Genomic DNA, 25,180 nt, shown 5'->3' on the forward strand with positions numbered 1-25,180 from the left:
TTTTTAAGTTGGTATCATGTGCCAGGATGCATGTCAGAAAGGAACTAAGCAGTGAGCATCACAAACTGTTCATATTCCAGTGGACAAAACCACAGTGGGTCAGATGCTGACAATAGAAAACCTAAGTCAGGAAGAGCAGATTGGCTTTATTATTATTATTTTTAACGGACATTTTTTGTTTTTGTTTGAGACAGGGTTTCTGTGTAACAGCCCTGGCTGTCACGGAACTCACTTTGTAGACCAGGCTGCCCTCGAACTCATACCGCCTGCCTCTGCCTTGTGAGTGCTGGGACTAAAGGCACACACCACTATGCCCATATTCTTTTTTTCCTGGAAACAGTCTTACTATGTAGATAGATCCAGTTGACCTACATAGTAAGTAGGTCCAGGCAGTCTATCTTCAAACTCAGTCACTTGCTTCTGCCTGAGAGCTAGGACTTAAGGTGTGTATCACTACACCCAGGGGTTCACGATTTTTACCAAGTCTTAAGCGTTGCTGGGGTTCTGATTTTAAAGGGGTCATTGTGGTAGTTGTACTATAGGTCTGTACCCAAGCATAGCACAAGAGAAGGTTAAGAATTTGGGAAAGAAGTTGACAGTGTCATGAGCTCTGGTGGCATTGGCCGGACTGAGGATGACTTAAGAGTGAAGACTGGATGCAGAAGAGGCATGGGAGTTTCAGGAGGCAGGGGGAGGATCCGTGAGGTCCAGGCCCGCCTATCTACAATGGGAATTCCAGGGCACATAGAACTATACAGTGAGACCCTATCTCAAAAATCACAAAAACAGCAAACAAAAACCGAGTCAAGAAACTTTTCTAGTCAAACATGGAAGGTTGGACCTGCCATTTACTGCAAAAACAGAAAAAAATAGGCTTCCCTATAGACGCTCAAGTTCTCAGTAGTAGTGATGCTGAAGAGTCAGTCTGGAGTCAAGAAAGCCAAAATGCAGATCCAAGGGGTAGATCTTGGCTACTTCTAGGAAATGGCTCTTAATAACAATTTCTAAAAGAACCTCCCCTTTGTCAACCATGGGTGGAGGAGGCCGCCACATTAGGAGAGCACGGCCCTGCAAACGGTCAGGCTGATTTTTTTTCCCCAGAAACAGTCTCACTGTATAGCTCTGGCTATCCTGGAACTGTAGACCAGGGTGGCCTCAAACTCAGAAATCCAGACCCCTGATCGCCAAGTGCTGTGATTAAAGGAGTGTGCTCCTATGCTCAGCTTTTATTTTAAAATGACTGGCTAAAGATTTTGTTGTTTATGTGTGTAAGTGTTTTGCCTGCATGTGTGCATGGTGCACCGTCTGTGTGCCTGGGGACCATGGAGGTCAGAACAGGGTGCTGAATCACCCCTGGAACTGGAGTTACAGGTGGTTGTGAGCCACCATGTGGGTGCTGAGGATCAAACCTGGGTCCTTTGTAAAAGCAAGTGCTCTTGATTACTGAGCCATCTCTCAGTATCACACACTATGTGTGGGTCTGTGGGTGGGTCTGTGGGTGTCAGTGTAGGTGTCGGACCCCATGGTGGTCATGAGGCACCCAAACATGGCTCCCTAACTGCTGAGTCACCTTCCCAGTCACAGGTAAAGCTCTTAAATAATTTGAAAATAAAAAAGCCTCACAAAGTCTTACCAAGATTTAATGTACATTTATTCTTAACACGTGGAACATATAGTATAAAGATTTCATACTGAATAAATGATATTCATTAAGCCAAAAAAGGAAAAAAAAGGAGGAATTTACATCAAGTTTTTAGCTACATTGTTGAAATACAAATATGCAGATTTTATCACTGAAAAAATCTCAATTGTGTTTCTTCATCAGGAACTTCAACTGAACCTAGAACTTTTTCACACCTCGATTAGAAAGGAAACAAAACAAAACAAAAACCCAGAAAAAATAAACTATAAGTTGATTGGCTGCCGAGACAGCAAGGACATTTTACAGAGACCTGTACAGCACCGCACCAGGGGCGATGTCTGGCAAGAGATTAAATAGCTGTGTCTCGCTGTGTGCAGGTCACCAACTTGTTAACTCGTCATACTATAAAGGGGCAGCTGGGAAGGGGACCGAACTGTGGAGAGTCAAGGGTATGTGCAATGTACAACATCATATATACACACGCGTGGCAGCGCGGCCGCTGCAGCTAAAGGTTAAAACCAGTTCTAAGAGGTGATCTCAGGGTTATTCATACAATCAAGGAGGAGAGAAAGAGGTCAGGGTGTTGTAGGTTCACACATGATACTTTGGGGGAAAAGCCTTTTTTTTTTCTCCTCCACATTTAACTAAAAACATTTTTAAAAACTACAGCTTGCTGCTGAGCCAGCATCTCTTCTCGTTTCCATGTGAGACATTATTATTACAGTATGTTTACAGTATCAGGTGTACAGTACAGTACATGAAAGGGTCTACACTCTACTGCACAGGCCTCTCCAGTGAACAGGGGCTGCTCACACCGCCAACTTCTCGGCTCCTGCGAGATTGTGAATGGACAGCAATAAACCACACAGTTCGGCAGTCACCTTTTGTCCTTCAGGGTTTTTTTGTATTTTTTTTCCTTTTTTTTTTAACCATTAAAAACAGTTATGAAATGTGGCATCCCGTTGATGCAAGAACCGGGAAAGCCATTTTTTTCCCCAAACTCACTGTAAACAACAGTAACTTTGGTTAAAATAAAAAAGTCTTCTATGTAGGCAGAGCTTTGTCTCTTCAAATAGGGTGGGGTCCTGAGGGAAGCAGGTGAGGGTGAGGAACAGAAAGGTGTGAGGGAGTAGGGGTGGGGAGAGACTTTCCCTAGGGAGAAGCTGGACAGCACAGGGCAAACTGGATTCTGAGGTGGTTTTGCATAAATAAAGGGCAACAGTCAGTTTCTAAGTTCTCCACACACTCACACACACACAGGGAGGGGAGGTGCCCCACGGCTGTCATGACTGGCCAATCAAAAACAGTACATCACAAATGACTTGTGAAACCAATGAGTTCATCAACGGTGATACCGAGATGTCCAACAGCCGTGACTCATACAGAGTGAACTCTGAGTGGTTCTCGTCCACCCTGGCCAGGGCAAGCAGTGCACGGGCAGCCCGCCGCATCATGTCCACACTAGTTGGTTCGAAGGGAGGGTTCTGCATATGGAGGAGGCTGGCCTGGCTCTGCTGGAACTGTGTGGCAGCTAGGCTGTCCTCTAGGAAGCCCAGGAGGTTGCCGATGCTGCCCTTCTGCACTGCAATGGCCCGGGCTGCCAGGCTGTCCCCCTGTGCCAGATTGGCCAGCAGTACCACGGCCATCTCCCGGCACACTGGGTTCTTTCGGTCACTGAGGAAGCGCACCATGGTACTATACAACTTCTCCAGGCGGCTAAAGGGGGGCGTGGCCAGGATCAGGTCCACATTGTTGTCCTGGATGCTGAGTTTGCTGAGGGTTTCCAAGACAAGTCTCTGGGGAGAGAGGACGGCATTGGGGCCTAGGGTGGAGAAAGGGTCCTGGGCTTCAGCTGAAGGGCAAACTGCCCAGTGTAGGAGTCCGTCCAGCACAGGCAGGCAGATGCTCTCTGGGTACGGGGATAGGTCCAACTGCCCCGAGATGTTGGCGAGGGTCACCAGCGTGTTCTCCCGGAGCATCTCCAAGCAGTCCCACCACCACTCCACCTTGTCACAGCTCACCCCTTGGTCCTGTTCCTCCTCCTTCTCATAAGTTAGCGGCGCCTGCTTCCGCTCTGGATGCTTATGGTGCAGTAGGATCAGCTTGCCTAGGATAAGCAGCAGCCCCGGGTGTTTGGACATCTCAAAGTCGTTGCCTGGCACAAAGGACAGGCTGCGGATGGTATTGGAGACACAGACACAGCGCTTAGCAAGGGAATCCTGCCAGTCCAGAAGGGTACACAGTGGGGTCTCATCCTTACTGTGGGGTTCATCCTCCAAAATCTTGATGTTCCGGTGGCTCTGTGCCGGGCTAATGCCGAATGGAAACTTGCTGCTGTCCTTAGTGGCCTCTGCGCTCTTTGTCCCCTCGTCAGTCAGCGTGCTCGACCGGGTGGACAACACGTCATCCATGGTGGCTGTGATCCTCTTTTCTGAAAGGCCGTCGGGCGGGGGGCCCTCCTGCTCTGTCGTCCCTTGTGAACCCTCAACCGTTGTGAGGTGCTTCCGAGGGGGCGTCGGGCAGGGCACAGAAGGCCGGGAAGGCAGCAGCTCTACCTTGCTCTCAAAGTGGGTCTGGATGTGCTCAGTGGTGTCCCCACCACCAATCCGCCAGTGCAGCAGGCCACTGTCAAACTCCTGCACGCGCCCAAGCTTATCTGAGCAGTCCACCACAAATGGGTCGTTTTTCTGCACAATCTTTACCGGAAGCTTGTCAAACTTACTGACTAGCTTCTCCTCACTATTCTCTGAAGCTGGCTTGTCCTTGCCTAAGAAGGCCAATTCCTCATCATTTTCAACCACTTCTTCTTCCTCCTCCTCCGGTTTAGGATCTAGGAGTTCATCTTCCTCCTCCTCCTCTTCCTCCTCCTCTGTGGGGGTTGGGCTAGACACTTTGCTGAATCTCCCAGGGTCTAGTAATGTTCTCTGTCCTGGGTCCCCCACCTCATACTCCTTTAATATGCCAAAGATCTCAATCAGGCATCGACGGAAGTATTCCACAAGAAGCTCTAGCAACCCTGGGAGCTGAAAGATAGAGAAAAGGAAATGAAACCAAGGGAAGAATCCTTGACCTGAGTTCCCAAGCTCTATCCAATTTTCTTTGAGTTAGACATTTCTCACTTGGGAGGTAAAGCTGTTCCCTTTCTAGAGGCTTCTGTTCCAGCAGACTGTTCGTCTTCACTTCTCTCACACCATTTCCTTCTCAAAGAAAGAGCACAAAGCTTTCTTTTGCCCAAACAATGGTCGCATAAGCCTGCCCCCAACAGGCGGGAAATGTTAGCCACACATCAGTAACACCCAATACCTTTAAACCTCTTCTTTCTGAATATATGTTCTGCTTTTCACCAGGCTCCTGGTCACTGCCACTGCCCTCGAGGGTGGTATCTCTATTCCACGGCCATATGTAGCCCAAGTCTAAGCATGCTGGTATGAGCCCTTCCCAACACAAGCCAGAAAAGGGCACGCACTTTTAACAGGTGCTCATCTATGCTCCACTAATTCCCAGTAAGATTAACTCTCTTGGCCAAACTCCTTCCATCCACCTGGTTTTTAGAATTAGAAAGACCTTGGTTTGAATACTGCCTTTCCTAGAAATCAGCTACATAAAATGAAAAATCCCCTAAACTTCATGAAAATTTATTTCTCGCCGGGTAGTGGTGGAGCACACCTTTAATCCCAGCACTCGGGAGGCAGAGGCAGGCGGATCTTTGTGAGTTCGAGTCCAGCCTGGTCTACAAAGTGAGATCCAAGACAGGCTCCAAAGCTACACAGAGAAACCTGGTCTCAAAAATAAACAATCAAACAAACAAACAAATAAATAAATAAAAGAAAGAAAGAAAATTTACTTCTTTACTTTCTTGTGGACAGCAATATTATTCTGGACTTACATAACACTGGCTGCATTCCCAAAGAACCTGGGTTAGATTCGCAGCACCTACATGGCTGCTAAAAAGTGTAACTCCAGTTCTAGGGGATCAGCACCCACTGTGGCCTCAGTAAGCACCTGACATACAGGTGGTACAGACACATGCAGACAAGACACATATACAGAGACACTCCCTCACCTTATGAAAGAAAACTATTAAGATTAGTAATGCCGTCTTTACTGCTATGATCACTGACACAGATACCACAATGCTATTTCTGGTAGATCAGAAATACCCCTAGTAGTCTACCTTCCTTTTTTCTGCCTTTATTATTAGTTTTTTACATACAGAGTCCCATGTATTCCAGGTTGGCCTCAAACTACTGAGGTAAACAAAGATGACTTTGAACCTCTGATCTAAGCCCGCCTCCCTCCTTCTCCAGTGTTGGGATTATGTGTGTCACCACACATGATTTATGTGGTAGTGGGAGTCCATCTCTGAGCCATGTACATGCTACTAAGAGAGCACTTTTCCATCTAAATCACAAAATTCCAGTCTCTAGTCTTTAATTTTTTTAAATTAATCTATAAATAAAATCCTCCAGAGCTGGGTGGTTGTGATGCACACCTTTAATCCTAACACTCAAGAGTCAGAGGGATCTCTGTGAGTTCCAGGCTAGACTGGTCTACAAAAAGAAACCTTGTCTGAAAAGACAAAGTCAATAAATAGAAGAAAAGAAGGCGGGAGGGAGGGAGAAGATTTTGGGTGGAGGGCGTGCCAGGCATCATGGAGGGCAGGGGAGGGATGGTCTCTGTGGAGTCAATTCTCTCTCCTTCCACCTTTTAATGGGAACTGAACTTCTAAACTCAGGCCCAACTGCCAAGTGCCTTTACCTGTTAAGCCACCTGGCTGGATTCTTTTTTTCTTTTTCTTTTTTGAGACAGGGTTTCTCTGTGTAGCCCTGGCTGTCCTGGAACTTGCTCCATACACCAGGCTGGCCTCGAACTCCCAGAGATCCACCTGCCTCTGCCTCCTGATTGCTGAGATTAAAGGTGTGTGCCACCACCATCAGGCTATTTTGTTGAACTGTTGTTACCAGAAACAAAAAGTTTCTCCCAGCTGGGATTAAGTAGCTCCTTTAAGAGAAGGCAGAGGCTGGCAGATCTCTGTGAGCACAAGGCCAGCCTGACATACAGAGCAAGTTCCAGGACAGGCAGAGCTACATAGCCAAACCCTGCCTCAAAAAGAAACTCCCAGCTGAGCATGGCATTCAGGGAGGCTAAGACAGAAGAACCTTAAGTCTAAGGTTCAGATAACTTAGTAAGACCCTGGCTCAAAACAAAATAAACCTCAGCAAGAGCTGGAGCACAACCATCATCTTGCTCCCAAAAAAAATTCCTTTGGAATTTAGTTGGACACTAACAACACACGTAAATTATTACTGCTCCCATGCCCATTGTCAAGAGAAGCAAAGTATAAGCAAAGATTCCCAGCAAAGCGATAGAGTGTTAGCCGAAGATGGTGTCCTTCTTGCTGTTGCTTCCCATTATCTACATCAAGAATGTCCTAGGCCTTCCCCACCCTGCCCAGAAACCTGTACTCACCTGACTGAGGTTGAAGGTCATAATGCTGTTGTCATCATATAGGAGGATGTTAATGGTGTCTAACGCCCACGTGCTCTCTGCCAGGAGCCCAGACTTGAGGGACATCATTACCCGCCATGCCTCCGGGGTTCCTGAAATAAACCTCTGTGTTGTCCATCCACCAAGCCCTGACTGGCTAGAAGCACCCCAAGGCTGTCCCTTGAGTCAGGCTATTCTGCCTCCATTGCTCCTAAGTAAGCTGTCTAGGACACCAGTGTGTGGCAGAGCCTTAAAGAAAAACCTAAAGTAAGCTTATTTCTTCCATCCCTCAAAGTCTTTTGCTTTATTTCAGTAAACACTACACCTGATTTAACCATGTCCAGAATATCAGGATGGAGGGAACCACGTGAAAGATGGAAAGGGGGAGCAGATTCAGGCACCCAGTCAGGGAGCTCTCCTTACCAATGTCTTTCATTGTGAGCCGCCTTCTCTGCTTCAGCACGGGCTGTGTAGCTTCAACAGAACCAGGTGGGAAGGTAATGTCCCGCCGAATCATAGGGGGCTGCACAGGGGTAGGTGCTATGTGTGAAGCAGGTACTGGTGGACCTGCTTTCTGCATTTTCATCCCAGAGTGCAGGAATGGAGATTTGCTAGGAGAGGTACGGTTCTCCATTGGCCGGGGTAGGGGAGCGGGGCTGGATACCTGAGGAATGTGATTCTGCATGCTTGGTGGGGGCTGGTAGTTAGATGGAGGGGGTCTTGTCATGGGGGGAACAGGGGCTGAAGGACCATATGGAGGCTGGCGTGTGCCATGGGAAGGCCATGGGCCTTCATGGTTGGCCCTCTGATCTGTATGGAGCATTTCATCTGTTCGGTTTACACCATGATACGCAGGACCCTGGGGGGCAGAGCCTGTGCTCTGCCTGTTGGCATAATTGTAGGTCATGTCATTCCGCCCCTGCCACATGGTGCCTTGCTGAGCAACCTCAGCTGAGGCCTGTATAGGGCCGCCCATCATTTGTGGTGGCATGGTCTGCTGGGCATTGGAACCAGGAGCTGCAGAGACCCGGTCTCGGCCAAACTGGAATGGAAATTGGTTCTGGGGGCCGCCTGCTGGCCGGCGCTCAGTAGCAGCGGTGGCAGTGGCAGGATAGGCGTTGCTGTACTGGTTGTACACATCCTGCTGAGTGGCAGGCTGGGCAGCTTGTTGCTGGCTGGCAGACTGGGACTGAGCTGCAGGCAGCTGTTGCTGTTGAGGCTGCCCCTGCCCAGTGCTGTATGGCACACTGTACATCTCCCCTTCATGCCGCTTGGCAGGAGGGCCATATGTGCCATCCATTGGCCTCTTATAATTCTAAGACAGAGAAAACAGAGGCCAAATTAATATTGTTTATTCAGTCACAGAAGTCACAAATGCCACAGATGGCTCCCATCAGACATTAACTCATTTTTCTTTTGCCCCTTGAAAGGCAGGACACAGATGCAAAGAAAATACCTTTATAAATTCTCTCTCTCTCTCGCGCGCGCGCGCGTGCATACGTACGTGTGTGTGTGTGTGTGTGTGTGTGTGTGTGTGTGTGTGTGTGTGTGTAGTTTTGGAGGTTTTCCTGTAACTCACTTTATAGACAAGGCTGGCCTTGAACAAACAGATATCCCCCAGCTTTTGCCTCCTGAGTACTGGAATTAAAGGCTCATGCCACCAGTGCCTGGCTTGCAAATTATCTTTTGAGGCTGTTTCTGAGAGCAACCACTATTTTCTCTTCTAGAGTTTCCCCTCCAAATAGAAAAATACATAAGACCTCAAACCAGTTAGACTTTCTAGGGGAACCTGCGGGCCGGTGCATTCCCAGCTGCCCTCCTCACCTGCTGCTGCTGCTGCGGATACATTGTGGTCTGCTGGCTGGGGAAGGGGCTGCTGGAAGGGGTGCCTTGAGTGGAGAATTGATTGCCATAGGAATCATGTCTGCAGAAGACAAGGTGGTCAGGGTGGAGTCACAAAACCTGAGCCAACAATGGCAAAGAAACAAGGATTCACTCACCTTTGCTGCTGCTGCTGCTGCTGCGGGGGGTAGCGGCTAGGAGAATACATCCCCGAGTCTGGGGTGGAAGGCATGAGATTTGGCTGGGGGGCCCCGGTGCCCATATTTCCTTCAGGCCCAATTCCAGGTTCCGTCCTAAACAAAATTGAAGGGAACTGAGCACACCACAGCTTCAGGGCACCCAGGGCAGGGCATGGGCAGGGGCGCTTACCTCACTCTGTCATAAGGACCTCCATAGGGATAGTGCTGTCGTGGTCCCATAGCCACATTTCCCAGCCCAGGGCCAGCAGCTCGGCTGTAGGGGTCACCCATCCCACCGTTGGGGCCCTGCCCTGAGGACATGAAGGGATCACTTCCTGGAGCTGAGTGTAGAAAGGAAGGCAATGAGAAAACCGGCAAGTCAGCAGCTAGGCAAGCTACACAAGGCCTGTCTCAAAGTTCCAGGCCTTCTACAGAGCATGGTTTGTTCCTACTACTTTTCTGACAGGATTAATGCAGAAATATAAAGCCTTAAAAGTGGCTAGGTAAAGCAAAGGTAAGAGAGAGGTATTTAAAAACAAAACACATAAGCAGAGATAGGTGGCTCAAGATGTAGCTCAGTGGCATAATGATTGCCTAGTGTATGTGATTCCCCAGATCTGACCCCAGCACCACACCAGAAAGGAACGAGAAGGCAGGCAAGGAAGAAGGGGATGGTATGATCAGGAGATACACAGAAGAATCTCAGAAGCTGCCTCAGCCACAGCCACAACACCAAGCTACTCATGCTGCCCTCTGCATGAGTCGAAGGTCACCAAAATCCCCCAGTCAGTCAGTCACCTTTCCTCATGCTGCCGTAAGGATCCTTATTTGGCTCATAGGACATGCGCCCCATCATGTCAGAGGTATTCATACTGGGCTGGTACCCAGGGTTTGGAGTCATGGAATTCCGCTTCTGGAATGTGGGGTCACTTCCATCAGGAAAGGCATCCTGGATTCCAGCTGAGTTGCTCCTGCTCCAGAGAGAGGAGAACTAATGAAGCCCTGAGTAGACCAATTCATCATCTGAGCCAAGAGACACAGTGGACTAGCTGGGCAGGAAGAGGCAGGAGCCAACCTTGGACTACCCCGACACACTCCACGTTCTATCCTGCCCATGGGCCTTACCTCATGCCTGGTAAGGGGGGAATCTGACTATGTGGTGTAGATGCTGGAGTTGGAGGCTTCAGGTCTCCTCCTTCTGCCATAGAACTGCTGGTTGACTGAGGAGTTTGTGGCCCCTGCATAGATCCTGATCCCGCTGTGAACAGAGATGCAGAGTGAGCAGCTTACTTGCCAGAAACATATTTAACTCTTACAAAACCATGAATGCTCTAGAATCTGGGGTGTGCCCATGTGCCTGAGTATGAGTATGAGTCTGGATCTTTTGCTCAGCCTCCAGTGTTGGGACTGACATCCTGTCTGCCATCCCAGGATCTCTCTGGAAGAGCTTTCCTAAGGACAACACACCCTTAAGTAGTCTTCTTCTTATAGCTGGTGATGGGGAAGGGCAAGTCTTAAGGAGGGGAATGGGTTTTGTCACTTATGCAGGCATGTCTTGATACAACACTGGCATGTAGAAGTTCACATTTGAGAGCTGCACATATAACACATACGCCCCACCTTGCTATTTTGTTTGGTTGCATTCACAGCTTAGAAATGAAAAGACGATGTGGCTATATTTCACCACACCAGGCCATTAAGTCACAAGTAACTTCTTAACTGCCTTGCTTTATTCTCCAAAGAACCTGTCTAATGCTATCAACACCATGATGATGGTGGAGCAAAAACTGAAATCCAGGGTGCAGGAGAGTCACATCGCCACAGCCTAGCTGTTTCTATTAAGTACCCAGCACCATGTCATCCTTAGGTTCCAATGTTTCTCTAACTAGATGAAGAGAGAATTCCCAATAATTAGTGCTTTCATTAGTTAGCTTCCCAGCACTAGATATCCCACTACTTAGCCCCCCCCCAGCTGATGAGTCATCTCAGGAAGGCATTACTCTCTGAGGTCAACGACAGGGCACACATGTTTATGCCTACCTTCTTTCTAGGGCCCATGCTAGCCTAGGGCCCAGCCTCCTCTGAGAAAGGAGGGTAGGCAGAAGCATTCCTATCATCAAAAAGTCCCATTCAATACCCCTTCCTACCCCTCCTTCCATTCATTACCATCTTAGCTCTCTGGGGAATTTAGGGCTCTAGATGAGCTGCATTCTAAGGCGCTGACATCAGCAGGCCAAAGCTCCCAGATGGCCCAGCCACACTGCTATTTGTCAGTTTTCCCTCACTCCTCTGGTGTCCCTCCTACTCACGAGTTTACAAACATTTGGCGAGATGCCAGGTGTACAACAGGAAAATGAGAAAGTGAAAATTTAAGGCTGCAGCACAGCACCTCCCAAGGGAGTCACCACCACTGCTCTTTAGTCTGCCGACCTGCTAAGCCACGGGGATGGTAAAACACATATCTCTGGCATCTGCTCTGCTCCCGGGAGGGAGAGAGGGAGGGAAGAACCATTACTTAAGGAACCCTGAAGGCTTTTAGGGTTCCCAGTCTTGGGGGTGCTTGCCCACTCTTACCAGGAGAGGGAGGCTGGATCTTGGGCTGGGACTTCTTGGAATCAGCAGCTGCAAAAATGTCTGGGGGAGGGTCTTCTCCCCGCTCAATTTTGCACTCAAAGGCGTAGAGACACTGGATATACTGCTTCTTCAAGGAGCTGGCTGCACTGCTTGATGTACCCACATTGAGGTTGGTAGCAAGTTCCCGCCATTTTTTGTTCTTGTTGACCTGAAAGCAGCAGAACAGTCGAGGCATCCCTGATCTGGCCTCCTGCACACAAGCTAGGAGCCCAAACTGGCTGCTGCAACAGACTTAACAATTCTAGGAACAGCAGGCCCCACTGCTTACTGAAAGCAGGACAAACAGACACCAATACGGGAGCGAACAGCACTGAGCACTGGTCTTTATGCTTCAAACCTCACCCTCTAATTGACTGACTTGTCAAGCTAAGGATTTTTACACAATTGCCTTCCTTCAGTGTGAGGGTGACAACTTAAGTGTGATCAGTCCAGAATTCCATCTCCTCCTTCAGCCTCAGGGCACATTGACCAAGACCATTTCCCAAATGTTCCTTCTAATCTGGCCTGGGCTAGCTGGGCAGATTTCCACTGTGCTCTAGTGCTGAGAACACTGACACTACAGTCCTGGTCCAAACAGAGATCACTGGGTTGTGATACTTGACCTGGTAACTGCAAATCCATAGTTTAGGGAAGCAGAGAGGGGGCGGGAGAGAGAGAGACACACACACATACACCCTACACTGAAAGGAGGTGACCAGGAATAATACTTCCTAAGGTGGTGATGTGAGTGTAACACCTAGATTCAGCAATGGTCTTGTGTAATTCTGCATATTCTCTCCCATCCCCACGCCATCTGGACCAATCTACTGGGATAGCATCATCGTCTTTAGAATACAATTACTTAACAGCAACTAAAAGATTTCCTTTTTAAATTGGAAGACAAGCTTGGGCTTGGAGATTCCTTCTACACCTCATCCTGGGTTCAGTGAGCTCAGGGTAAACAATCAGAAGTAAGGTGAAGCCATCAAGCAATCAATCCCCCTTTCCATAACCAGCACACAAGTGAGTACTAAACTAGAGTGAGAAGTCGGAATGTACCCAGGGTCACCTCAGCAGCCCTGTTTGCACGTGCCCTGTTTGGTTTTGTTTTCCTTTGTGGGGGAGGGGAGTGAAGTCTGAAGGGAGATGGGACTCACAACTGACTGTTATCTGGCTTCATTCCAGTGACCTTTGTTTCTGCTGGTGACAGCTGGTTTCCTTTTCTGATTTAGGTTTGGAGTAAGTCTCTCCCTGTCAGGCTCTCCCTCCCCCACCCCATAGTTTCTGGTCTGGATAGTAAAGACAACCTCAGAGAAGACAAGTCTGTAAGGCTACACCATCAGTCAGTGGAGCCTCACCAACGAGCCCCAGCTGAATGCAAAGGAAATTGCAAAGGACACCACAAGGCATTCGAGCACAGACTGACCCACTCTCTGAAGTCACAGCGTAAAACGACCAGACGTTTTCCACCCTTCTATTTCTTCCCGTAACTACTCCGACCTTCTATCAGACGGTTTTTGAATTCAAAGGGTCAATGAATCTGGCTGTACCACAACTTACAAACCAAGTGATTCAGTGGGACCCTCACTGAAGCTTAACACTCATTCTTTCTAACATTTGGCAGGACAGAAGGTCACACATGGTCCCTGTTTTACCATTTGAAAATTAAAGCTCATATGGTTTATAGACCTTGGTTAAGGTCACATGTTTGTAGTGTCCCTGTAGAATGAATGACACAAATCAGAAGCCGACCGTCTGGTACTTACCTGAGTCAATCCACCAATCTCCTTCACAGACACATAGAGGCGATAGAGGTCCAGAGGTTTCCTACCCACAGCAGGCAGATTGGTCATACCCATGGCCTTTTCCTCTGTGAAGGCCAGGTATCGGTCCACCCACATCTTCCTCTCTGGCTCACCACCCAACTCATACAACTTGGTGATCTTCTCATTAGTTGTAGTAGAAGAGCTGGATTTCTGGAGGGGAGGATCAAAACCAGACACTCATCAAAACCAAAGCCTGTACATATGAAAGGCACCACAGATCTCTTCTTCTCTGCCCCTCCTCCTTTGAGAAAGCCTTCCAAGAGCCTGGGCTGGTCATTGAATCCTCTTGCTTTGGTCTCTTAGGTGCTGGGATTATGTCTCAGAAGTTACTGGCTCTTTTTTAAAATGTGTATTCGACAGTTAATGGCTAGTCTAGCTTTACACGAGTTCATTGAGGTGGGTTTTGTAATAGTAGCAAAAGAAGAGAAGAGCAGCTAGTTGCCTACAGCACACATAATCCTCAGTGTATAAGCATGGGAAGCTAAGCCTCACTGAGAAAATTCTATACGGCCAAGTCTGGTGTTTTCTCTGTAACATGTGGCGGTTACAGTATTCTGTTATTTACATGGAGATCCTACAGACAGCATGAAACAACTGCATGACTGGTCAGTCATTCTAGGACTCGTCATGGTAGAGATCAATGGCAGAGATTAGTGTCATAACATGCACTAATTCTCTCATTCTCTTTCTTGTTTTCCTCAGCGAAGGAGAGAAGAATCGAGACAAACTCATCACCTTAGACTTGGATTCTGTTTTGGGGGTCCCATCGGCCTTGTTGTTCATCTTTGTGGCTGGAGTTAACTTAACATCCCCAAGGCCCATCATCTCGGGGCTGGCTGCCATCCCTGGAAAAGGACACACAGTCAAGTTAAATCCACCTTGCTACAATGTGAAGAGCATTCTTGAAGAAATCTCTGGGATGAACCATGAATTACACTTACCTGCTGAATTGTTGGCCATGGTCCCACTCATAGGATATGGGGGTCCCTGAGGGTTGATCATGCCAGCCATACTATTAATGCCCTGTCCATAGGGAGGTCCAGTTCCCATCATGCCCCCTTGATTCATATTCGGGTAGCCTGGTGGCCTAGGCAAGATGATGGAAATTAAATACAAGAAAAGGTTAGGTTAGATTTGGGCATAAGCTAAGTAGGGTTGTATGATCCTCTAATTGGAGTAGAAAAGTCAAAGTCTCTCAAAGCATACTCAGGCATATCTAGTTATTCCTATCCTCTACTTCCCACAAAAGGTTCAAGGAAGGTTTGAGCTCTGCATAACAAACATTAGCTTAGTCTGAAGGGATCTCATTCTTGGAGACTAAAGGCAACTAAAGGTTCCTATAAGCAACCTCTAAAGTTGCTGTCTTTATATTCAAAGGCACTCCTTACGACAAAAGGCCTATAAGCGATGCTCAATTTTAACACTTTTTAACTATCACACTAAACACCCCAGATTGGACTCCAGTATTCTCTCTCCAACTACCCTTTCTTGCCTAGACTCCAAGTAGCGGGGCCTACAGATATAAACCAACATACCTAGCTTAAGTTCTGGTTAAGTATTCAGATAATACTTTGCCATATGAATTTTTACTCTAAATCCTTAAGAACTAGCACATTTGTGTGTGTTTGTGTGTTTAAACTATTGAGTGCTCTGAAGAGTTCTCAATATATACGGGCATGCAACTATGCATGCACACAGTCAACATTCTGTTTTAGGACCCTTCACTTCCCAGGCCTTACCTGTTTTGGATAGAGTTGGCAGCAACATGCATGGCAACAGCAGATTCTTGAGTTTTCCGGTTCATGCCCCCTGGTGGGGGACACATCCCTGACCCAACCTGAGGTGGCATATTGGCCATATTAGGACCATAAGGCCTGTTGCCCATTGATGCATGAGTCATTCTCCCTGGAGGGAGTGTGCCATAAGGTGGGATTCCAGGCTGCCCGTGCATTTGACCTCCAGCACCCATGGGGTTCATACTTCCAGCCATGCCTGCATTGGGGTAGTTGGCATTGGGCAAGGCATTATAGTTAGGCTGCCTAGGGTAGCCTCCTGAGAGGGGAGGGAAAGAGGACACAAGTCTTGGTTAGTGAGCCCTAGCATTTATCAACTCTAAAACTCCAAACAATGAGAATCAATCAATCAATATTTTGGTTAGGAAATTGACCAGCTCCATGGTCTGCTCTTTGTTTTTTAAAGAAAGTTCATAAGGGTAGAAGAGGAGCATGTGAAGGGTAGGGATTGCTGGGGACTGAATCGAGGGCTTTGTCCACACCAGGTAAGTGCTATATTACTGAGCCACACTCCGGCATGACTGCCCGGCACAGGGAATGGATTGCTCTCTTCCTATCTAGGCCTTTCAGGCTTTTCCAGGATGATAGAATTAAGTGAAGAAGGTAAGATTGTCCTGCTCTACTTCAGGGCCTAGGCTGGGTAGATGTAAGCCAACAATAGTCCTATTCCTTTAACCCAGCAGTTAACGTATCTCCTTCTAACTGGGTAGCACACTTACCTTGTGGGCCATACTGACCCCCCTGGGGGCCATAGCTCCCCATGGAGTTCTGCTGGTAGGAACCCATGCCTGTGTGCATCTGTCCTCCAGAAGGCTGACGTGGAGATAAGGCCGAGCCGGGCTGAGGGGAAGTGTACTGGGGCATTTGGGGGTTCCTCTGCATATAACCTATTTGTGGATAGTATCCATATAATTATCTGCTCAGTACAATGGGCATAAATGCTTTCCTCACTCTGCTGGGATGTTTTTTGGCACAGAATCTGCTACTGTCATTTGCCTCCTCAGGTACCTTGAAAGTGATATGCCATTTACATAGATAGGGTATACATATCAACATTTTTCTTTCTTGGAGACTGATTCCTCTGTATAGCCCTGGTTGTCCTGGAGTTCACTCACTAGACCAGGCTGGCCTTGAACTCAAAGATCTGCCTGCCTCCCCAGTGCTGGGATCAAAGGCACGTGCCACCACTGCCCCATATCAACTTTCATACTAAATAGAAAATTGAAAGAGAACGCTGACCAAACCAACCAACATGATGGTCAGCCCCAAGATATGCAGAATGACTGCTGGGATGCAAACATGGCCGAGCTCACTGGAACTTCACAGCTTTCTGCCATGTGAGGTTCTAAAAGTTCTTTCGCAGGGCACTAAAGTACATACTTTAGTACCAAGTACATCCCATTTGCAGCCCTGGGACAGCTATGAATGTGGCCCAGCGTATTTATAGTTATCATTCACAATGTCAGTGGCTTGGGAGCCCTTGCTAGACCCTGACCCTACTCCAAGCCAAGTTCTCACCTCGATCTTGGGCAATGCTTGATTGGTTCATGGAAGGATGCATGATGCTGTCTGACTGGCCACTGGGTGGCCGAGGTGGCATCTGGTTGCCTGCTCCAGACAAAACAAGCAACAGTAAGTAAACCATGGCTCAGCCTGCAAATTCTAGCTAAGAGGTGAATTTGGAACTGGAAATGGCCAAACACTTCCTATGTCATATATAGAGGTATCTACCCAAAGGTTTCCCACCTCCCTTCTTTAAAGGCTAAGGTAATCCACGCAGACACGAACACATGCTCCCTCACATCACCAAGCCCAGCCGCTGTCCCCTCTCCCAGGTCAGCAGTTGCGGGTACCTGGCACTGCAGCAGGCGAGAGTGGTCCTGAGCGAGACTGAGCGACACTGGCAGGAGAGCCAACAGGGGACGGGGAGGGGCCTCGGATGCCAGGCAGGTGAGGGGAGGTGTGAGGAGAAAAAGGAGACTGAGCTGGGTTACTCTGCTCTCCTTGGCTGCTGGAAATCCCTGATGTGCTCACGCCAGGACTCAGAGCTCCTTCTGTCCCCATGGGGAGATCATCTATTGAACCAGATAGATCCTGAAACACACACACACACACACAAGGATTAAGTTAGTAAAATGAGGACAAACACACTACATGCTTGGTCACAACACTAGATTGCATACAGCAAACTTCACTAAGGAGCACCAAGTGTATACTTGTTACTTGGTAGGCTTTCTGGACCAAGCTATTCAATACTTCTGAACACGGTGGTACACATTTGTAACTCTGCACTCACAAGAATGAGGCAGTAGGATTGTGAGTTTAAGCCAGATGGAGTATATAGTAATAACCTGTCACAGGACAACCCCCCCCCCACACACACACACAGCAGAGCCAGGTCTATACAGTGAGTTCCAAGCCAGTTAAAGAGAGTCTATCTCAAAAACAAACCATAACAAAAAACAAAAACAAAACAAACAAACAAACAAAAAACCAGAAACCAGTCAGCTACCTCTTACATAGCCACTAACCAACTGAAACCTAACTCAATTCTGCTACTGTATCACAAGTAGCCACAAACATTGAAAATGTGTATTTGTATCAATAAAGCTTTATTTATAAAAATGGGTAGCTGGGCTATAAATTGTAGTTGTCTGGTCTGTTCTATCCCCAGTCACACAGCTTGGACTTGATCTTCTTTTTTCTACAATGAGGAGAAAAGTGCCTGTTTTAGTAAGACTTAAGTGCTATGTTAGTAAACACTCCCCACCACCACACTTAATGATTTCCTTTTTATTTTTTGTGCACTGGTGTTTTGCTTGCATATGTCTGTATTAGGGTGTCGGATACTCTGGAACTGAGGTTACAGGCAGTTGTGAGCTGCCATGTGGGTGCTTGGAATTGAACCTCCGGCCCTTACCTCACGTATTGTAAACCCCATTTCATAAGGACCCTTCCCATCCAATCCTCTGTAATATACGGCGGAAGAGGTAAGAAAGCACATGGGACACGGGAAAGAGAATCTCTTAAATGCCAAGGATGTCTGGAGAATTTCCAACCCCTGATGGACAGAAGTTTGTGTCCAATGAACAAACTCAATGTTCTATTCTGGGTACTAGTAGGTTCCCTATTGCACTAGTCTTTACTCCTTTTAAAGCTGCCAGCTTATGAGATGACCTCCTTGCTTACTGGAAGAAGAAATTAGTATATTTTGCAAGATAATAAGAATTAAAGGCCCATTTTATTTGTTTTTTGAGACAGGCTCTATCTAATATAGCTCAGGTTGGCCTTGAATTCGCTATAAAGCCGATGATGACTTTGAATTTCACCTCCATGTCCCAGGATTGCAGGTATGCACTGCCAGAGCTGACTTTCCAGATCTATTCCTGTGGGTGTATTATTGTGCTTGTGTGTTTTGATTTGGTTTTTGCAATATGCACATGTGGAGAGCGGTGGTCAATCTCAAGCACTGTTCCTCAGAGTCAAATGGGACTGGAGCTGAATAAGATGAAGATGGCTGGACAGTAAGCCTCAGGATCTCTGCCTGTTCCTGCCTCCCTGGCACCAATATTACAAGTGTGTGTTCTACCATGCCTGTTTGTTTGTTTGTTTGTTTTTTCAGAGACAGGGTTTCCTGTCCCTGGCTGTCCTGGAACTTGCTCTCTAGACCAGGCTAGCCTCAGACTCAGAGATCCACCTGTCTCTGCCTCTAAGTGCTAGGATTAAAGACATGCACAGCCTGGTGGTGGTGGCGCACACCTTTAATCCCAGCACTCGGGAGAAAGAGGCAGGCGGATCTCTGTGAGTTTGAGGCCAGCCTGGGCTAGCTACAAAGTGAGTTCCAAGAAAGGTACAAAGCTACATAGAGAAACCCTGTCTCGGAAAACCAAAAAAGCATGCACTACTGATGCCTGGCATGCCTGGCTCTATTTGACATGGGTTCCTAGAGATCAAGCTTTGGTCCACATACCTGCCAGGTAGACACTTTTCCAAATGATCTCTCTCTCTAGCCCCCAAATTACAAACCCCGATTCTTGATTTTGAAAAAATTAAGCATTCTTTTCTGGGGCCTTTGTACTTACACAAGTGAAATACAGACATTATCTCAGTAACACCTGTTAGGTAATGCCTAAGCCCTCTTGACTAGCTTTTTGCTGCCCTTAATAGTAGGTATTTCACATCCTCAGACGTTAGGAAGATCTCGGAACAGACCAACGCCTAGGACATGCACCATGGCTACAGGTCAGGAGATGGCTCAGCTGCACTTCTGTTAGAGAGCAGAGCTCACCATAGACCTACTAGGTAACTGCTCAGTCTTGGCTGAGCGAGCCCAGAAGCAGCCTTTGGGATTAAGACTCAGGATCTATGGATGGCAAAGAGTTGATTTCCTTAATAGAGGCATTCTGAAGAGAGCTGTCAGTTTTAATAAAATGTCTTAGGTTCCTTGAAGAAAAAGTGCTAATAAGCTACTGTGTCAACAATAGCTCCATGTCAGTTAGGATACCCAAGCACAGAAATGTACCAGGAAAGGGGGCAGCACTAATCTGATCTCTCATGATTGGTCTGAAGCGAACTTAACAAACTATTATATTTTGTCAGATGGTAACTGGTCAGCATAGGGAAGGAGCACTGCTTTGAAATGATTTTAAGAAGCAGACAGGATCTAATATTAACAATAGTTACTGTTTGACCAACCGTCATGTGCAAGGCATCTGTGCTTCATTCTGTCACTCTCCCAACATCCTACCCTGCCCGTTTCTTTTATCTCATTGTTGAGAGGGTCTGATATCACCCAGGTCAGTCTCAGACTCCTTATGTATTGAAGGAGCTAGGCTTACAGAGGTGTACCATTAGACCCGGGGTTCAGTTCACTCTCTCTCTCCTCTTCTGTTTTTAAGATAGGGTTTCAATGTAGTTTAGGTAGGAATCAAACTGAGAATGACCTTGAACTTTTGATTCCCCCTGCCTCTATCTTCCAAGTGCTAGGATTACAGACAAATGTTACCATGGCAGGCTCAGGCTGGTACTTCTATATTTTACTTTTTTACAACTCTTGGTTGTACACACTAATGCCACTATCATTTTGAAGATAAGGAAGCTGATGCTTAGAGAGACTGAAGTATGTACCCCAGTCATCTGGTAGTTCAAACCCCAGGCAGAAAGAATACTTCATGCTTTGTTTCATTCATTCTCTTCTCCATTATGCTCTAATACTGTAGGAACTGAGGAAAAACCAGGCTCCGTTCTTGAGTTACTTGTGATTTTGGGCAATAAGCTGGGCTGTAATTTTCTTGGCTTATACAATTAGAGAGCTAGACAAATCTGAGTTTGTGAATCTAGTGTGGGGCATGCTCACAAAGCCACCAGCACGTCGGCTGGCAGAGGCAGGCGGATCTCTGTGAGTTCGAGGTCAGCCTGGGCTATAGAGCGAGTTCCAGGACAGGCACCAAAACTACACAGAGAAACCCTATCTCAACAAAACAAAACAAAAATAATAGCAACAGCAGCAGCAGCAGCAACAACAACAAACCCCACTAGTGCGATATAGTTAGGGCCAAAAGACCAGCTACAATATTCTAGAATAAGAACGGCAGTGGGGGAGATGGAACAGTGGGTAAGATAAGGATTGGACTTTGGATCCTTAGCACCCATATCAAAACTGGTTATGGCCTTAAACACCTGTATTCCCAGCTGGGGACCAGAGATGGGAGACTGCTAGGGCTTGACTGCCAGGCAGCAAAGCTGAAAACCAGCAAGCTCTAAGTTCAATGAGAAACACTCAATAGAGTAAGCAGAGCACTAGAGCAGAACACACAATGTCCTCCTCTGGCTTCCACAACTACATACACAAACCCCACTCACAAGCATCTACCACATACATACAAATTAATTTTTTTTCAATTAGAGAGAGAGAGGAAGAAGAAGAAGAAGGAGGAGGAGGAGGAGGAGGAGGAGGAAGAGGAGGAGGAGGAGGAGAAGAAGAAGCAGCCGCCGCCGCCAACATCTAAGCAGCAGGAAATATTGGACATAGTCATTAGTCCTAGGGGTTAACCACACGATAATTGGTTTTTTTGTTTTGTTTTTGTTTTTTAATTGGAAATAGGGTTTAAGTCTCCAAAAGCTGCCTCCCAATCCACCCCTGTTGCAGGGGACAGCTATTATCATTATCCTATCTCATGACCTTTCTGGCCTGGGACACATCTCTGCTTTCAGTATACTCTGTAAAAGCCAGTTTTCCACGTCTTGATTCACAAAAAGCTGATGTTGGGGTGTTGAGTCGGACCTTCAGTGTGCTAACAAGTAAGGTCTCTACCATACGCTTATAAAGATACAGCTTCCTCAGTCTAAGCCCCTACTTTGCCCAGCAGTGACTGCCTCTGGCAATTCAGAAACCCATGTTCTTACAATGCTACCAAAAAGACCCATCTAATAAGTATTTCTTGGGAGAGGAGGGGTGCCAAGAGAGCTGTAGAAGTGTCTCTTTAATAGAAAGCTTCTTCCCTGGATTTGCTCTTCTCCAAGTATAAGCCTGCTGAGAGATGGGAGGCGAGGATCAGCCCACTCAATGCCCTTGCCAGTTCCAAGGAAGCAGCAGGGCCAGAAGAATTTCCTCACGTGTTTCCAACGTGTTTCATGAATTTTATTGCTCATCTACCATGCAGATCAAAAGCGCTGGAGCAGGTCCAACTATTTCACACAGAATCTCACACTCCAGGCTGGCTACAGCCCCGAAAGCCTTCATTTCTTCACTTGAAATACTGCCCAATGTTATTTTGGGATATGACCTGATAGAGGAAGCCCATAGGGACTCCATGACGATAACCGTTCCAGCTGTGATTGGTTGCCCAGCCCTAGAGTGTGCCAGCATGGGTTTGTCAGGCTCTGCTGACAAACAGAATTCAGCAGCTGACACCTTCTCTTCATACCACAACAAAACCATGCCTGAAATCACAGTCCATACCTCATGGTGGAGGTTGGGGGCTGAGCTCTTGGGGGGGGGGGGATTACAAGATCCATCATGAGCCCGCTGCCTGGTAAAGCAGTTAGCTACCAGTCCAGGGTTAAAGAAGCAGGAAGATGATCTCCCAACAGAACTATGCAAGGATGATAAGCACGGCAATCATATACTCATGGAGTTCTTGCATCTACTTAGTTGTGAGGAGATTTTACCTAGCTTTATGCTGTTACTGGCAGGTAACACATTATCAACAGAACTAGCTAAGGGCTGAGGACACTGCTCACTTGCATGTCTTGTGAGGTCTTGGGCTTGACACTCAATATGGAGAGGAGGAACTAGAGACAGCCAGGTAAATCCTACCTTGTACGGGTATGTGTTATATCCACAGCCACACACTCTGAATCCTAGTGGTCGCTGCTGCAGCGGCACATGGACTAAAAAAGTCTAGATTCTTAACATAAATAAGCAACTCTACACTGGCAGTCTGTCAGTCCCCTGCCCCAGCCCAGGGGCAGATGCAGAGATACAGCAGGGAGCTGCTGCCACGCTGGAGAACGGGGAGAAATCCTCAACACTGGAGAAATGGAGACAACCACCCTCACAGGGCAGAAGCCAGGAGGGAGGCAACAGATTCCACCAACTCAGGAAAAAGGTATTTTATTTAGGGACCCCATCCCCAAGCTAAAAGATGGGGAGGTTACTTCCTGAGTGAAGGGAAGCCACTAAATAAGCTTCAACTTCCTCCCTCCTCAAGCAGGTCACACAAACACTGCAGCAATGGCAACAGAGGACTCCTTAAAACAAACCAAGTCAGCTCACTTTTCCTCACCAACCCAGAGAACAAAGATGAAAACCAATTGCTTGAAATGTGTTATAGCTGTAACAACTTCAATTGAAATCCTACGTTTGCCTTGGGAACTTCACAACTAAGTGCAGTAAGTAGTGTGTGAGTACTCGCAGTCCTAACTACTCAAATGGCTAGAGGAGGGCCCCTCACGTCCAAGGCCAGCATCGCCAATATAAAGAAATCTCCATTTCAGAAACAAAACACCAAAACACAGTTTGACACTCCTAAGATATGCTGGCCATTCTGTTAAGATTATCTTAAGCCGTGTGGCAGTGGCACACGCCTTTAATCCCAGCACTTGGGAGGCAGAGGCAGGTGTAACTGAGTTTGAGGCCAGCCTGGTCTACAGAGTGAGATCCAGGACAGGCACCAAAACTACAGAGACACCCTGTCTCAAAAAAACAAACACACACACATAGCGAGTATCCACCTTATTGTTTTCTTCAGAGATACAGAGTTTCACTGTGTAGCTTATGCTGGTCTAAAACTGTTATATAGCTTATATTGGCCTCAAAACAACAGTCCTCCTGCCTCAGCCTCTCAAGTGCTGGGAGTATAGGATATTTAAGAGATGCTGCGCATGGCTTTACAACATCTACTTTAAATTAAGACCATAGGACAACTTCCGGCCCATCACTGTCACTATAAAGGTGAGGTTCTTACTCACCCCTCCCCACACCGTGAGCTGAGGACCAGAGGACTTGTGCTTGGAAGGCAAGTGCTACCACTGAGCTAAAGCCACAGCCTTTAGTTCTCCACCTCCACCCCCAACGGGTTTCTCTGTGTAATAGCTCTGGCTGTCTTGGAACTCACTCTGTAGACCAGGCTAGCCTGGAACTCACTGTCCCTACCTCCTGAGTGCTGGGATTAAGGGCATGCACCACCACAACCCAGCCCTATTCTACCTTTGAAACTTAGACCTTTGGACAGGTATTGCCTGCCACCTACAACAGTGACTGTCCCATCTAAAAAATGAGAAGCACATGGCCCTACAACTTAGAGGAAGCTGTTGCTAGAGTTGTAGGAGAGCAAGAAAGGAATGTCTGATAGCAGGCTCTTGGGCGGCAGGGCTGTTAGCACTGGAGAAACTCCATCCTAACTGTACGGAGATAAATAAAAACCTGCTGCTCCTCCTCACCTCGGCACAATCTCCAGGCAGGCCCGACTCAAGGTGGGGCCGAGGGAGCTGCTGAGGTGAAAGACTGCCTGCGCTGCTGACAGTCCTGGGCCTGGAGCTCCTGCCTAAGGAACGTGGCTTTGCATTCAGCAGCCATTGACTTTGCATGGGTCGATATCTCCTTCTGAGAGATCTTCTCAGTTGGAGGTTTAATCACATTGAATGTTTCTACTCAACATCTCTACGTGTACCCCCACTCCCACAAAACACTTAACATAACGAGTTGGCAAAGGAGAGATGAGAGGATGTTCCCCAAAACTGTCCTTATCCCCAGAAAAGTTCCACATACCATCTCACAAGAGGTAAATGCAAACAGGAAAGAGCCAAAGTCATAGAGGGCAGTCCCCAGAAGCTCCAAGTAAAGACCCACGGTACTGGACAATCTTCTAATTCAGTGCCTAGAATTCTTATATGGACCAACCTAAAAAAGGGGAGATTTAAAAGAACTCCTAACAGGGCAATAATTGGATGAAATGTCTCTCCAGTCTGTTATGGTCCTGATGTTACTTGGCTACCTCGCCCTCCCTACATACATGGGTCCTGTCCCCTCACAGGCATCTCATGTGGACCAGAGAGAAACATCTTATCAACTTAATAACTACCTCTTGGTCAAAAAAATCTATTGTATCCAGGCAGATCTGTGAGTTTAAAGGCCAGCCTGGGATACAAAGTGAGTCCCAGGCCAGTCAGGGACTCACTAGTATCCCTTGTACCCCCAAAACAAACAAACAAACAAACAAAATCAACAAAATACAAAAACAAAATCTACGCGTCTTTTCAATCATTAGTTAATCAATAGTTAACAGACTTACATCT

At 47.3% G+C, this 25,180-nt stretch overlaps 1 protein-coding gene across 3 annotated transcripts in view; it reads right to left on the reverse strand.

Moving 5' to 3' along the window:
• Positions 1-1,629: 1,629 nt before the first annotated feature.
• Positions 1,630-25,180, reverse strand: part of Arid1a (AT-rich interaction domain 1A) — a 76,587-nt gene continuing 53,036 nt past the window's right edge. For 2 of the 3 annotated variants that reach the window (XM_036177429.1, XM_036177427.1), the window contains 16 exons: positions 17,236-17,476; positions 16,901-16,990; positions 16,102-16,269; positions 15,329-15,641; positions 14,531-14,676; positions 14,325-14,434; positions 13,530-13,739; positions 11,725-11,932; positions 10,276-10,408; positions 9,949-10,124; positions 9,341-9,491; positions 9,130-9,264; positions 8,954-9,053; positions 7,553-8,444; positions 7,112-7,242; positions 1,630-4,665 (listed from right to left, as the gene is read on the reverse strand). In XM_036177429.1, the coding sequence (XP_036033322.1) occupies positions 2,926-4,665; positions 7,112-7,242; positions 7,553-8,444; positions 8,954-9,053; positions 9,130-9,264; positions 9,341-9,491; positions 9,949-10,124; positions 10,276-10,408; positions 11,725-11,932; positions 13,530-13,739; positions 14,325-14,434; positions 14,531-14,676; positions 15,329-15,641; positions 16,102-16,269; positions 16,901-16,990; positions 17,236-17,476 (4,944 nt within the window). In that variant the 3' untranslated portion in view covers positions 1,630-2,925. The remainder of the gene's footprint in view (positions 4,666-7,111; positions 7,243-7,552; positions 8,445-8,953; positions 9,054-9,129; positions 9,265-9,340; positions 9,492-9,948; positions 10,125-10,275; positions 10,409-11,724; positions 11,933-13,529; positions 13,740-14,324; positions 14,435-14,530; positions 14,677-15,328; positions 15,642-16,101; positions 16,270-16,900; positions 16,991-17,235; positions 17,477-25,180) is intronic. The other variant, XM_036177428.1, reaches the window with a different exon arrangement.

This window comes from Onychomys torridus, chromosome 2, assembly GCF_903995425.1.
Source record: "Onychomys torridus chromosome 2, mOncTor1.1, whole genome shotgun sequence".
NCBI classification, from domain to species: domain Eukaryota; kingdom Metazoa; phylum Chordata; class Mammalia; order Rodentia; family Cricetidae; genus Onychomys; species Onychomys torridus.